Source organism: Tiliqua scincoides, chromosome 5 (assembly GCF_035046505.1).
Source record: "Tiliqua scincoides isolate rTilSci1 chromosome 5, rTilSci1.hap2, whole genome shotgun sequence".
Taxonomy (NCBI): Eukaryota; Metazoa; Chordata; class Lepidosauria; order Squamata; family Scincidae; genus Tiliqua; species Tiliqua scincoides.
In genome coordinates this window covers 56054230-56067618 of record NC_089825.1, presented here as the reverse complement: position 1 = coordinate 56067618, position 13389 = coordinate 56054230, and the positions used below count along the sequence as shown (strand labels likewise).

The following is a 13389-nucleotide window of genomic DNA, read 5'->3' as shown; positions in this document are numbered from 1 at the left end:
TCTGTTGCCTCTGGGTTCTAAAATCGATCATATTTCATATTTTAAAATTCAGTATACAGAACTCTATGAAAACTCTAAAGATTACCCTCTTGTTAATTTTTCCATACATTAATACAAGAGGTACAAAATGAATTATGATATATTACTTTATTGTATGAAACATGTGAAACACACACTTCTTTAACTTTCACGGTCTTTATGCCAAGTTGAGAACTACAATTCTCAAATGACTCACTATCACTGAAGTCAGTGGTAATATTTGAGTTATTTTTTTTGAGGACTGCAATTCTGAAGGATTTTTAAAATAAATTTTATAGCCATTTTCCTGCAGCTACTGCATTTGTATCTTGCCTCTATGAGCATTATTATTTTAACACATTTCAAACAATGTGCAATTCCAATCATCTCTTTTTAAAAGTAGAATATCTTTAAACTATGCCAAAAATGTTCAAATAAATGTAAAGCTAAAAGAACACTTTTATACAAAGAAACTAAATTGAAACAAATTATTCTGATATCTATAATAACTTTATTGTTCATAGCAAATCCTCCACACATGGTAGTAATTTGAAAATCTATATTTTACTGGATTTTGGACAAAAAAATAGCATATGTCTCTTTTGCAAAACAAATTGTTCACAATATGTTTTAACAAATTCAAAAGTTTTACATACTTTGAGTCATATAACAAAGCAGCAATCGTTACAGATGGATTAATAAACCAATGGATCCATAAATTACTTGACTGCTTGCTTAAAAGAAAAATCACTATTACAGTATTCCAATACTTTCTGCTGTTTTTAAAATACTTCCCATTTGCCAGTTAACAGTCTTTTCTGTAATAATGTAAATACCATATTAATCAGATCTGAAATTTCATTAACATATTAAATTAGAAAATGTGAAGAATATCCTCTATGGTATCATTTTAGTATAATTATAGCACTCATAATAAAGATCCATTTATGATTTAAGGCACTGTCAGAAGGACTGTATTCTTCTCCACCAATTTCTCTACTAGTTGATAGCAACAAAATATAACTGTGTACAATTGCAAACATAGGGTATCACCCCAGAGCTAGTCAAAGCTTTGCAACATCTGACTTATAGTGCCTTAGATAAACAACCACTGTCCTTTCAGTTCTGAACACTTTTTCCAATGAGGACGTGGGAAGTGGCACAACTACACCATAAGCCTCTTCAGTAGCTGCTTGGTTTCTCCAGATAGAAATACACACTTTTCATTTGCAAAATGTAATTCAGACATGTCTTGTTTTTATTAATAGCCACTGTTTGTGTTTGTTTGTGGAATTTCTTTCTCCAGGTAAGGGCACTGGGCAGCCCAATCCTAACTTGCCCTGGAGCAGGCAGGCTAGCGGGCCTGTGCCGTAACCAAGGCAGGATTGGGGCTGAAAGCTGCACAGTCTGAGGCAAGGGGAATTGCTTTCCCTTATCCCCTGTCATGCTGCAGCAGCACTAATGGATCTGCTTGGCTCTGTGCCACCTAAAGAAGTGGCACTGATTTGAGTAGCCCAGGGCTGACAAAGGCTGCCTAGGGACGGGGATAGAATCTGGCATAAGTGATGGATCCTGGCCCTGCCCCTCACTAACCTCCCGCCCACTACTGCCAGCCCTCCCCACCTCAGAACACCTCGCTCCCACCCTTCCCACGACCCTCGAGCTGGCTGAGCCAGGCCAGCATGGGCTTACAGTTGTGGCTGGCAGATCGAGGCCTATGCCAGCCTCCTTCCTCTTAAGTCAGCACAAAAGTGCTTTACAGCACTTCTGCGACCATCTTGGGCTGGAACAAGCGACTTGCATTGGCCCAAGGGCATCTAGGACTGCTCCCCAAGGCAGCTTCCACATTTAAACATGTAACAATATTAAAATGTGAAAAAATAAGGTTATAAAACCAAGATAAAACACTCAATTAATAATGCTAATTTAGACATATTTCCCATATGAAATTATCCTGTGCTATGTTTATTGTTGACAATAAGCATTATTGACAGATACATTATTTCCAAATTTCAAAAGCAAAGACCATAGCCACAATCCGAAGAGTTACCATAAGAACAGGCAAGAGCTGCTGAAATTCTAAAAGTTCAAAATGTGTGGCTTAGTGTAAGACTACACTTCACCCTTTTTTCTTTTGGCCAGCTGGTCTAACAAAGCAAAAAGTATGAAGCACACACACCTTCAACACTGATTTTCTATTGGCAAATACATTCACTTGTCACCACTTTCATATGTTCCACATCTTCCATATGTTTGCTTTATAAAAGGTAAACATACCAACAAAAGTTGAATTGTGGGTTTAAAAAAAAAATCCATAAAAGTACACCTCCTTCAGACAATGATACATCATATTAAAACTTTTATCAATACTTTCTGGAAAAAAAAATCTTACTCTTGTCTTTATAATTCCAATAACGCATAAACAGAAGTCAATGTTTTCTAAATCTATGCCAGAGATCAGCATGACCCCGGTCCCTGTGGCACTGCAACTGCTGTGAGGCACTGTCAGGAGGCTGCTGTCAGGGCACCCAATCCTGGGGCACTCCCCTTAAGGAGGAATGGTCCATTTCCAGTTCCTCTCGTGAGTCATGACCCACCAGTTGGGCTGTAAAGAATCCCATTTCAGAATGTGTCTATAACACACTCAAAACATGCACACAAAAATGCATTATCCACAACAGGAAGGGAGGAAAAGATGAAGAGGGTTTGTTGTTGTTTTGCTTCCATATAGCAGCTCCCACAACCAACCTACTTATTTACTTTTTTCAAGCAATATGCACCTTCAATCAGTCTAAGGATACTCGAGCCTACCAATATTTTGCCAGTACGCTACTAAACTTTTATAAAGCCTTGAATTTTTATGCTCTTTTAAACAAAATAGTCAAGCCATGAAGACATATGTCCACATCTAACAGAAAAGGGATACAAAATTAACATTAAAATGTTTTGCTTAATTTGATTAGTTAAATATATTAGTTTTATCACATTAGTTCAAGCGAAGTCTACCCAAGAGGAGGTCAGCCATTCTTAGTTATCACTGCCACCTGCTGCAGTGATGACACCATAACATCATGTCACTGCTGGCAGTGATAGCACCATAATGTCTAATGAAGTGCTCTCATTGTACTGACTAAACCAAAAGACAGCCAAGAACATTAATTTGTACTTATGAACTGCCTGCTGTGTTAAGTTAAATGGGTGTCAAACCTTTATACAAGGTCAATGTTATAACCCGATTGTCTACATATGATGAAATTCTAGAACTATAGTATATCTACATACGATGCGTAATATTTTCCATTAATTCTTAAACCACAGTTCAATTTAACCTGGAATGCAATCTACCAAAGCAGTCCTCCTGTGAAAAACCTGCAGACATAAAAAGGAGCTGCTTCTAAGCTGTGCTCCATGGACAGCACTTTCCAGGTCAGGAAAGTGATATCAAGCCTTATTACAACATTTAATTAGTAGCTCAGCGATTTGTTAAATCAGAAGCATATGCCCTTAAATGCATCTTTTAAAAAAAATTATGCAGATCTCAAACAATTTTGCCCATTACCTCATTTCTCCATACTTGCTTCTTTAAGATAATACCATATCATATGCAAAGCAGTAGCAAAAGTCTTGGGAAGTAAATATTTTCATCATCATCATCCTGGAGCTTTCCTAAGCCATCAGGTTGAGTCAGGACCTGCAGATTACTCAGCTGCCCAGGTGAAAGGGGACAGCAGCATCCTTTGCAAATTCTTTGTAAAAACACCATGCACGCAGATTCCACATTTACTGTACCTGACCCTACGTGCTAGGTAGCATATTTCAGAGAGGGATGAACTCTCTGCAAAAGCTCGAGGCAAGTGTTGTTGCGGCTAAAAATTATGACTATATCATGGAAGGAAAACATCTGGAGACTGAAGGATTCTATATATAGAACAATACTGTAAGGACCAGCCTGCCTTGGCTTAATATCGAAGAGAAATCTGAGAATGAGAAAGGCAGTATATAAATAATACAGAAATAAATAATAATTTCGCCTCCAAAAAACATCCTGAAACATCTGAGAAGTCGATGACCAGCCACAGCAGCAGCAATCTTAACATCTGGGTCTGGATTCCATCATCATCCCGTCAGAATCTTATCAGTCACCATTGTGTTTTCAAATGTTGTGCTTATTGTACATTAACTGTATCTGCCATCTTGGTTAAGTGGTCAAGTGGAAAGGCAGAATAGAAACATTATCTTATATATGGTATTTATTATTTTAAATTCAGCTGTACGCTGAATTCCTGTTTCTGCAGGAAACTTCTGGTAACATTGACTAAAGGATAGCTTAGAAATAATTCAAATAAATAAAGTTGACTTGCACTGAACTCTTCACAATGCACCAATGTAAACTTGTATATAAATTCTCTTGGTCATGAAATCACAATATTCTAATGTACTTGAAACACAATATTTTGCCTGGCCATCTCTAAGGTAGCCTGAGAGGTGTGACTTAAATATAATGTAATCCATGCTCTCTTTAATGTAGAATTAGATTTACATTAAATTGTAAAAACAATCATTTTGTTTAAAAGTCTCACATTCTGTTACCGCGAGTATTCTTAGAACACTATAAGTATACAGTCATTCATTTCTCACTCAGTGCCATAACTGGCAAAAGTTCTGTTAAACCAGCACTGCTGCAAAAAAGGAAACTTTGAATCCTGCCATCTTTCTTCTATAAAATTCTGCAATAAGTATTAAGGTTTCCCCTTTATATATGTGAGTTTTGCTATTTTTATACTGTGATGCTTTAATGGTTGTGGTGATGTAAGCCACAAGGAGTAACAGATGGGCTGGAATGAAGACCAAAGTATTTTTCTGCATCTGGATGAAGAACACTGAATATGCACAGTGGTTTCATTTATAAATTCCACCTACTATTTTACTCCTATTTTAATAAATTTTGTACCAAATGCAACTAGAATTTTTCTTTTTAAGTCTCTTTAGTTACATTCAACTCTTATGCTGGTTTGAGGTAGCAATGCCAGACATATACCTTCTCACGTGACATGGGGTTTCTATGTGAAGGGCACTATTCATTTTTAAAAGGCAGGTGGCAATGGTGACTCGTTGCCTTGGTAATGGCTTTTCTTTCTCCTTCTCATCACATGGCAGTTGGATATTCTAGATCAGGGGTCTCCAAACCCCTGGGGCCAGATGCCGCCCACAGCAAGCCTCTTTCTGGCCAACCTCTTGTCCCCTGAAAGCCTCTGGCCCACTCAACTGAACATGACCAGAATCGTGCTCTGATTGTGTCTGGAGGGTGTTCTGAGGGCCAGAGAGGTTGAATGAATGAGTCCATTCATTCATTTATTCACTCATCTAAGTTCCATATCTAATTTATTTATTTAAATTTTATATTTAAATTTTTTTCCGGCCCTCCACACCACGCCAGATATTTGATGCAGCCCTCTGGCCAAAAAGTTTGGAGACCACTGTTCTAGATGGATAAGCCATGATTTCCTACAATGTCTGAACTGAGTCACTAATTTATATTTTTCTATTACTGCTATTTAGTTTGCATAAATGCAATAATTTATTCTTTTCTCTTTATTTTTCTCAGGGTCAGTATGAACACTACTACTGCAACATGTGGCAATGATATGGTTCCAACACCCATAACTGCATAACCCCTACTCCAAAGTTCCCCATTGTTCCTGGGAATTCAGGAATAATGACAACCATAGGGTCTTGTTGAAGTTAGGAATCAGCAGCACACTGGCCATTGGCTACCCTAGGCTTCCACCCCATCAGCTCTTCTCAGGAAAGGAAATCAAGCACAAGTGCCTGCTCTGGATGAGGACTCAGCTATGATCCAAGAAGGGCCTGAACATCTCGGCTCACTATAAAACCCTTCTGTCTCTATTTGTTAACTGCTGGTGTAAGAGGTCTCTGAGGGAAACTATCTCACCTAGATTTGCCTCTCCAAGGCCCCACCGAGTTCTTATTCTCACTGCCCTAACACTATTAGGGACTATTTCCAAGTGGTTAAGCAGCCCAATCCTACCCACTCCCCCAGCACCAATGGAACCTCACCAAAAAGGAGGAAGTGATCAGCCTGCGGGAGATAAATGAGAACATTTTTTTCTTACCTCTTGGTAAGCTGCCAGAGTGACAATGGGTCTCCTCTTCTCAGAGAGAACAGGGGAAGGAAGATAAGATCTGGCATGCGTCATTGCTGCCAGATCCACCCCTTCTCATGGCCTCCCACCCCCAGTTCCTCCCTGCCCAAAATGCTTCTGGTTCTCCCACAATCTCCCCCTTCCTTTCCCCTCTGATAATGCCATTGAACCCCCACTGGCTCCAGGGTGGCCACTGCCACGAGGCTGGAGTCACTTGCTGTTTCTGGCAGTGGCCTAGACATGTGCTTTAGAGCTGTAAGTTGGACTGCACTGCAGGAACATGAGATCCTGCAGACGATAGGATTGGACTGTAAGTCTCCCAAAGCTCCTGTCCTCTTGCACTGTTTGGTATAAACAGAAACTGTCAACTCATGAGGGCATACTTGTGTATATTACATTCATGCATTATTTTAAATCAGATGATTTTTCATGGATACTTAATTGAAATCTTAAAAATCTGATTCATTTCTTTATTACAATTATTTATCCTGTCCACCTTGATAATTTTTCTTTCTGTAAATACTGTGAAAAGCTGAAATGCTTAGCTAGAGGTCATCAGTTTTATGTTAAACCTTGGAAAATTTGTAAGACATCCTCTCCACCCAGACTAACTGGCAAAAAACAAAAGGAATGATCTGCCTCTACTTATCATTGGAGTAAATATTTTGTGAAGTAACTTTTAATATGTTAACTGAGATCACCATTTTAAAAGTATAAAAATTAATACCTAACACTTCCAACATTACACTTTAGGCCCAATCCAGCCATGAAAACTACAGGTGAGGGAGCAACTTTCCACACAAATATCGCAAGGCAGATGGGGAACAATTCCTGTGTGAGAAACCTATGAAGTTTCTCTGTAATAAAAATCTATATTTAAAATAGATTGAGGTAATATTTTTGACATGACAGAACTTTGTTTCAGATTTATTCTTCAGGAAACTGACTATTTCATTACCAAGTAAAATGATAGTCACAAAAGTGAAATAATATACTTTGTCTGATTTCTCAGTACCTGTCATCCCCTTATAATAAGGAACACTGAACTTGTTTTGAAGGTGCATTTAGTTGTGGTTTTATTTAACATATTTCAGCAGAATCTCTCTCCCGTGAAGGGCAACTACAGTGCTTTCAACTCATGTGTAAAATATTTGTGAAATTTCATAAAAACAGAATTGACAGCTGAATTCCTTCTAGTTCAGAAGTCCCAAGAAGAAAGCAATAGGAACTTCGCCATGTTTTTCTTTTCTAGAATGATGAAGTCTAAATACTTAATGCTTTTTAAAAAAGCAAGTAAGAAAGCAAATATAAAAATTACATACAAGAAAAAATCTACTTAAAGACATGATCAGTGAGTGAAAGGTTTGCAGAACTTAATCTTCACAGACAATTTTTCCTCCACTGAAAAGTGCTACTTGCGCATAAAGTCAAAGAAATGAAAAATAGCTGTTTATCTATAACCAACATTCTTCCGGAGTGACCCTGACTGAAATACCAATAGCTAATGCATGTGCTGCTCAAAACAGACATGAGAATCTTTTTCCATATGTTGATTAGAAAGTTCATCCACAGCCTACAATAAAGCAAGACCCAACAGCCACACAGACAGAAACTAGCTTGCTCCAGCAGTTGCAGGAGCTGTTGTGGAGAAAATTTCAAAGAAAGCCATGAATACAAGCTCAGTTCCTGCACATGCATAATAACAACTCTTTTGGATAACAGCCTCAGTATATCAAATTATGAATTACATACATCTCTCTGAAGTTTTACTTAGTGTAAGTGAGGAGCCTTACTTACAAAGTCCTAAAATAGCAGCTTTTTTTCCTGAGAGCCATTAGTATGGTAGAAATGCGAGCCAAGCATCTGCATCTACCCTGTCTCTTAACCTTAGGGGAAAGCAGACTGGCAAGCATCCACTTCAGCTTGAAAGTAGATTCTGTACTCCACACCACCATTTTATGCACAAGGCATGTAGCAGATGCAACTGAACACACAAACTTCTTTCTATGAATAATATTCACCAGAATATTTAAATACATGAGAGGTACAGGCTCCCAAATAGAACAGATCAACTAAAATGATTCAACATCAGATTACTCTTGGAAAGCCTTGCGCTATGCTTATAGAAAACTTATAAACAGCAGAAACTCAGTTATATTGAGTAGTTTGAAGAGCTACTTGCTGTAGCTTCACCCTTTGAAAGTGCCTACCAAAGTAGTAGGCAAAATGTTAGGCCACAGTTGAATAAAGCTGTTCGCACCTATCAGTTCAAACATTCATTTCAAACGTTCAAACGTTGTTCATTTCAAAATGTTAGGCCACAGTTGAATAAAGCTGTTCACACCTATCAGTTCAAACGTTGTTCATTTGTCACCAGAAACTCCTCTTTTGAAAGTCAAAAGTACATATTAGAAATCTTTTTATCTCATTTTATTCATTACAAGTATTTTAAAATAAAAAGATAAAAAATATTAAAGTTCTGTAATATTTTTCAGAAATTACTGTAAAGTTTCCAATTTAACAAAATACATCTAAATATACTTATATGTTTCCTATTTGCTAACCTCAGTAATTAGGTATATCCACATCTTCTGTTGGAAATAAAATAAAAAAGAGAGACTAATTTTTTGATCTGCAATTTAAGAAAGCAATGGAACTAGAAGCTGTGATGATGATGATAAATACTACTATACGGCTTTCAACAAGCTCAGCTAATGTCTTACATTTATTTGATATGTGTCTGGAAATTCTGGCAGGAAACCAAGCAGTTTACTCTGGACCTTAGTTCTATGAACAATATTCTAATATTGGAGTATCTAAAATTCACTGTAATATACGATATAAAGATTACTTAATGTTGTTTATAATTAGCATCTTCTTATTTGTCAATTATCTGTAGCATTTCAAACTGCTTTTCCTTCAAAAACCAACCAACCAGCTTAAAGCGGTTTACAAGACGATAAATAAACGAATTACAAAGACTTAATTGTCTGTGTAATATGAGGGTGGTATAAAAATGTGAAAAATGAATAAGTGATCCCCAATTTTATGTCTCTACCATATCTATGTGGGGATTATAGCCAATTACTACTTTACTAGTTCCACTGCTGTCCTTTAACATTTCTGCAATGTTTCCATGTCTTTAGCTTGAAATGAAATGAATGGGTATGGAAACTGATAAATGTTTACAAAACTCTCAAAGTTGCAAAGTTGCACATTGCCAGTCAAGGACAATAAAATTAAAATCAGTCAAACTATATTCTAAAGAAAGAAAGAAAAATAAATTTAAACTGAAAGTACACCAGACCTACTTACTGAAAATTCCCAACTCTTACAGCCACAGGAATGTGGGGAAGCTGAGTTGCCCACTTTAGAGTCACATCCTGATAAACATGTAACATGCTGTTGTGGTTTCCAATTAGAGTGTTTATCATTCCATCAGACACTGTAAAATATATGCAAGGAACTTAGAAGCCATTTTTCATTGACATTTCTTGAAACTTACACTGTTTCTCCCTCCTTATAAAGAAATACTAAGATATATATTAGTTCAGGGGTAAATCAATTTCAATCAACTGAAATTACAAAACATTAAAATGCTCAAAGAGACACAATCTTTTACCTAATAAGAGGAACAACTTTGAGGACACAGTAGAAAAAACTGTAAGTGCCTAGCAGCTAATTAGCCAGTAGACAATGCTTGGTATTTCTGCAACAAAGAAGACTCAGTATGGACAAACTAAGTTAAATCTTATAGTTGTACTTAAAATTGATGTTATTTATCAGTTTCTTTTTTGGGATTATCAGCCTATCCCATCTTCAAAATGGGTGGAAAAGGGTAAATAAAGCAACGAGATTAAATGTTATTGCAAAACTCAAACCTATGCACCAAAAGCCAAACTTAAATAAAAAGCTCCTACAGTTCTGGAAGATGTTCAGACTTGGGGCTTTGGCAATTCTCCAAGAGAAAGGAATTCCACAGCTCAGGGGCAACCACTAAAAATATCTCTTTTCATGCACTGTCTTATAGTGGCATATAGATATTAAAACTCAAGACAACACTCAGTCAATCATCGAACCAAGCCAAGAACCAGTACAGAAATTGGTGTAACATGGTCCCAGCAACCCATTTCTATCAACAGGCAGCTCACCATATTTTGTACCCTTTATTGGCATAGATAAAGAAAATGTAATTAAAAAATAATAATAAAATAAAGGCCTTATGTATGTATGTACCCATGGTACATTCAAATAGTCACAGCTATAAAATTAGATTTGAGGATTAAAAAGCATAAAGGACAGTTGCAAAACCTTAGACAGAATATATCTTCATTCATTATTATGCATTAATACACATAATTAATATATTCCCACTACATAAAATTGTAAATTTTATAAAACTGTAGTTACCCACTGCATTCAGTAAAATATCAGCTGAGACGGAATCATTTAGTTCAGTGTTTCTCAAACTGTGGGTTGGGACCTACTAGGTGGGTCGTGAGCCAGTTCCAGGTGGGTCCCCATTCATTTCAATATTTTATTTTTAATATATTACAGTGGCGTCACCAGTGACGTCACTAGGGTTCGCGTCACCCAGTGCAGGATGCCAGCGCATCACCCGCCGTGCAGTGTACCCCAGGTGGTGGGCGTGGTGATGTTCCATCACTCCGCCCCACTGGTTTTTTGGCTGTACCTTTTGATAGAATAAAGATAGAACACATTCTGCATGAAATTACGCATTGATTGATATATAACATGATCATATTACTTTTCCAAATTATGATTTTAGTGATTTTGGTCACTATTATTTTTATTTTTCACATTTTTATACCACCCTTCCTCCAAAGAGCTCAGGGCAGTGTACATTTGCATTGCATTCGGCTGGAAATTCCACATCCAACGGTATATAACATGATGGTATTACTCCTAACCACCGCAATTTTAGCATGTCACCCCCCCAGTGCCCGTCACCCCCCCCGTGTGCATCGCCCAGTGCGGCCCGCACCATCCACACAACCCTAGCAATGCCACTGTATATTAGACTTGATGCTACCATGGTATGTGACTGCATTTGGGGAAATGTTACAAACCTGTAATTTTAACAAGTTGCTATGTATATTCTTTTAACAATCAAAGTCAATGGGACTTAATCTTGGGTAGGACTGCAGTCCAGGTTTGTTAAAAATTTGCTGCTTGATGTCACTTCCAGTCATGACATCACTTCTGGTGGGTCCTGACAGATTCTCATTCTAAAAAGTGGGTCCAGGTGCTAAATGTGTGAGAACCACTGATTTAGTTCAAAAACAGTATTAAATCCATTGCTCTATGAGTAAAATACTCACTGAATATTTTATACGTTCAGTAATCAGTATCTGAACACTTAAATATTGTTTCAAGAGGAAGTTAGAGAAAGCAAGAACAAACAATTTAAGAGTTCACTTAGCATGGGATGTTAAAACTTTCTGTGTTATACATGCAAAACTGCTCGTATTATGTCATTGTTTCTATTTAAAAATTTCTCTTTACATACCTGAACAATATGGAAGAAAGCAACCTGGGTTGCAATCAAGTTTTTTCATGAACCGAATTTGTCCATTATCCTTAAGGCAAAAGAAGTTTCTCTCACCAAGCACAAAAAGAGAGGAAACCGTCATATTGAAAGCGACAACACATATATCCAGAGCTTGCTCTCCAATGTTTAAAACCCAGTCCACCTTAAGAAAACAATGTCAGTATACAACAAATTGAATGCATTTTATAAGTTATCAGCAGAAGATTTCATCTACCTCACACCAAATTATTTTTCAGCCTTTGCAAAAACCATACAGAGTCACAAAACAGGTATATTGTTTTCAGTGTTAAAACATTTCTCATTTTTAGATGGTCATTAGCATCACACAATACTAGACAATATTAGTTTCATATACAGGGCCTAGGAGACAGGGGTAAAGGGGGTAATTTGTACTCGGGCCCAGGATCGGAAAGGGACCAGGAGCCAAAGGAGGGGGCCCAGAAAGTTCCCTGGACCTGACATTTTCCTGTCACACCTGAACTCACTACCTGAGCATGATGCTTGGGCACAACCACGTACATGCAATGTTACAACTGCTGCTGCAAGCCATACACACTGGGCTCAGGAACGCATCCATGAACCTCCTGAATACAGTGTCAAATCTGGGAGGAAGCTGGTTTGCTACAATAGCTCTTTGGCTTGTGGATTCGAAAACCATGAAGGAGTGTATAGAAGCTCAGTGACCCAGGTGTGGGGCTACTGCTGCTGCAGAAGTTCATTTTGGCCCATTCTAGTGTGAGCCTAAACATGATGATGCTAATTTTCTGCAATCAATTTTCTATATTTCAAAGTTTTTCAAGTGACTTAGGAGTTTGTTTGGTTTTTCATAATACTTTATCTAGCTGCCAATGCCACATGATCAGGTAGACCTAGGCTCTGCATCAAGAAGCCTAGTAGACCAGGGCTCCAAAGACTATTGTGGCTGTCAGCACCCTCCACCTGCCTTAGTTTGCCCCCATTCTGCCTGCTTCATTGCCCCCCTCCCCCTTTGGGAAGGGGCCCAGAAGAAACTTTGTACTCAATGACAAAATTCCTCTCATAGGCCTTGTTCATATATAATTAGTATAAGCAGTGGTTCCAAAACTCTGGGAGAGTTTGGGAACTGGGGTAAGTGCTGATAGGGGAGGGGCAAATGTAGCGACGTGATTGCCACAATCACTCTGCTGCCAGGTATTAAAAGGGTTTTTTAAAACTATTAGCAGCACTGGCCTGCTGGGGCATGCAGGCAGCCTGCAGACACCTCTGCTGGGTTCCCCACAACTCAGAACAACTAAAAATAGCAATCATGACCCACTTCAATTTGCTCTTGTGAAACCAGAAGTGGGTTTCAATCACTATTTCTAGTTGTTCTGAGTGGCAGGGAGCACAGCAGAGGGGTCCACTGGCTCCTGGCACCCCTCAGAAGGCCAGTGCTGCCAATACTGAGTTTAAAAAAAATACTTTTTCTCCTCAGCAGTGGCATGATCACAATGGTCACATCACTGCCTTCACCACTGCCCCACCCCTTAAGGGGACAAAGACAGGGCTTTCCTGGCTGAGCAGTCATGACTCCCAATTTGGGAACCTCTGAGCATATGATTCATTATTATGAATGCTACAAGATGGTACAAAATCTGAAAGTTACCAAACTAGTAG

The 13389-nt window shown here is 38.1% G+C and overlaps 1 protein-coding gene across 2 annotated transcripts in view; it reads right to left on the bottom strand.

The window, feature by feature from the left end:
* BBS9 (Bardet-Biedl syndrome 9) overlaps nt 1–13389 on the bottom strand; it is a 281323-nt gene that overhangs the window by 243224 nt on the left and 24710 nt on the right. For both annotated transcript variants that reach the window (XM_066627037.1, XM_066627038.1), the window contains exons 8-9: nt 11713–11896; nt 9498–9627 (exon numbers count right to left, since the gene is read on the bottom strand). In XM_066627037.1, coding sequence (XP_066483134.1) covers nt 9498–9627; nt 11713–11896 — 314 coding nt within the window. The remainder of the gene's footprint in view (nt 1–9497; nt 9628–11712; nt 11897–13389) is intronic.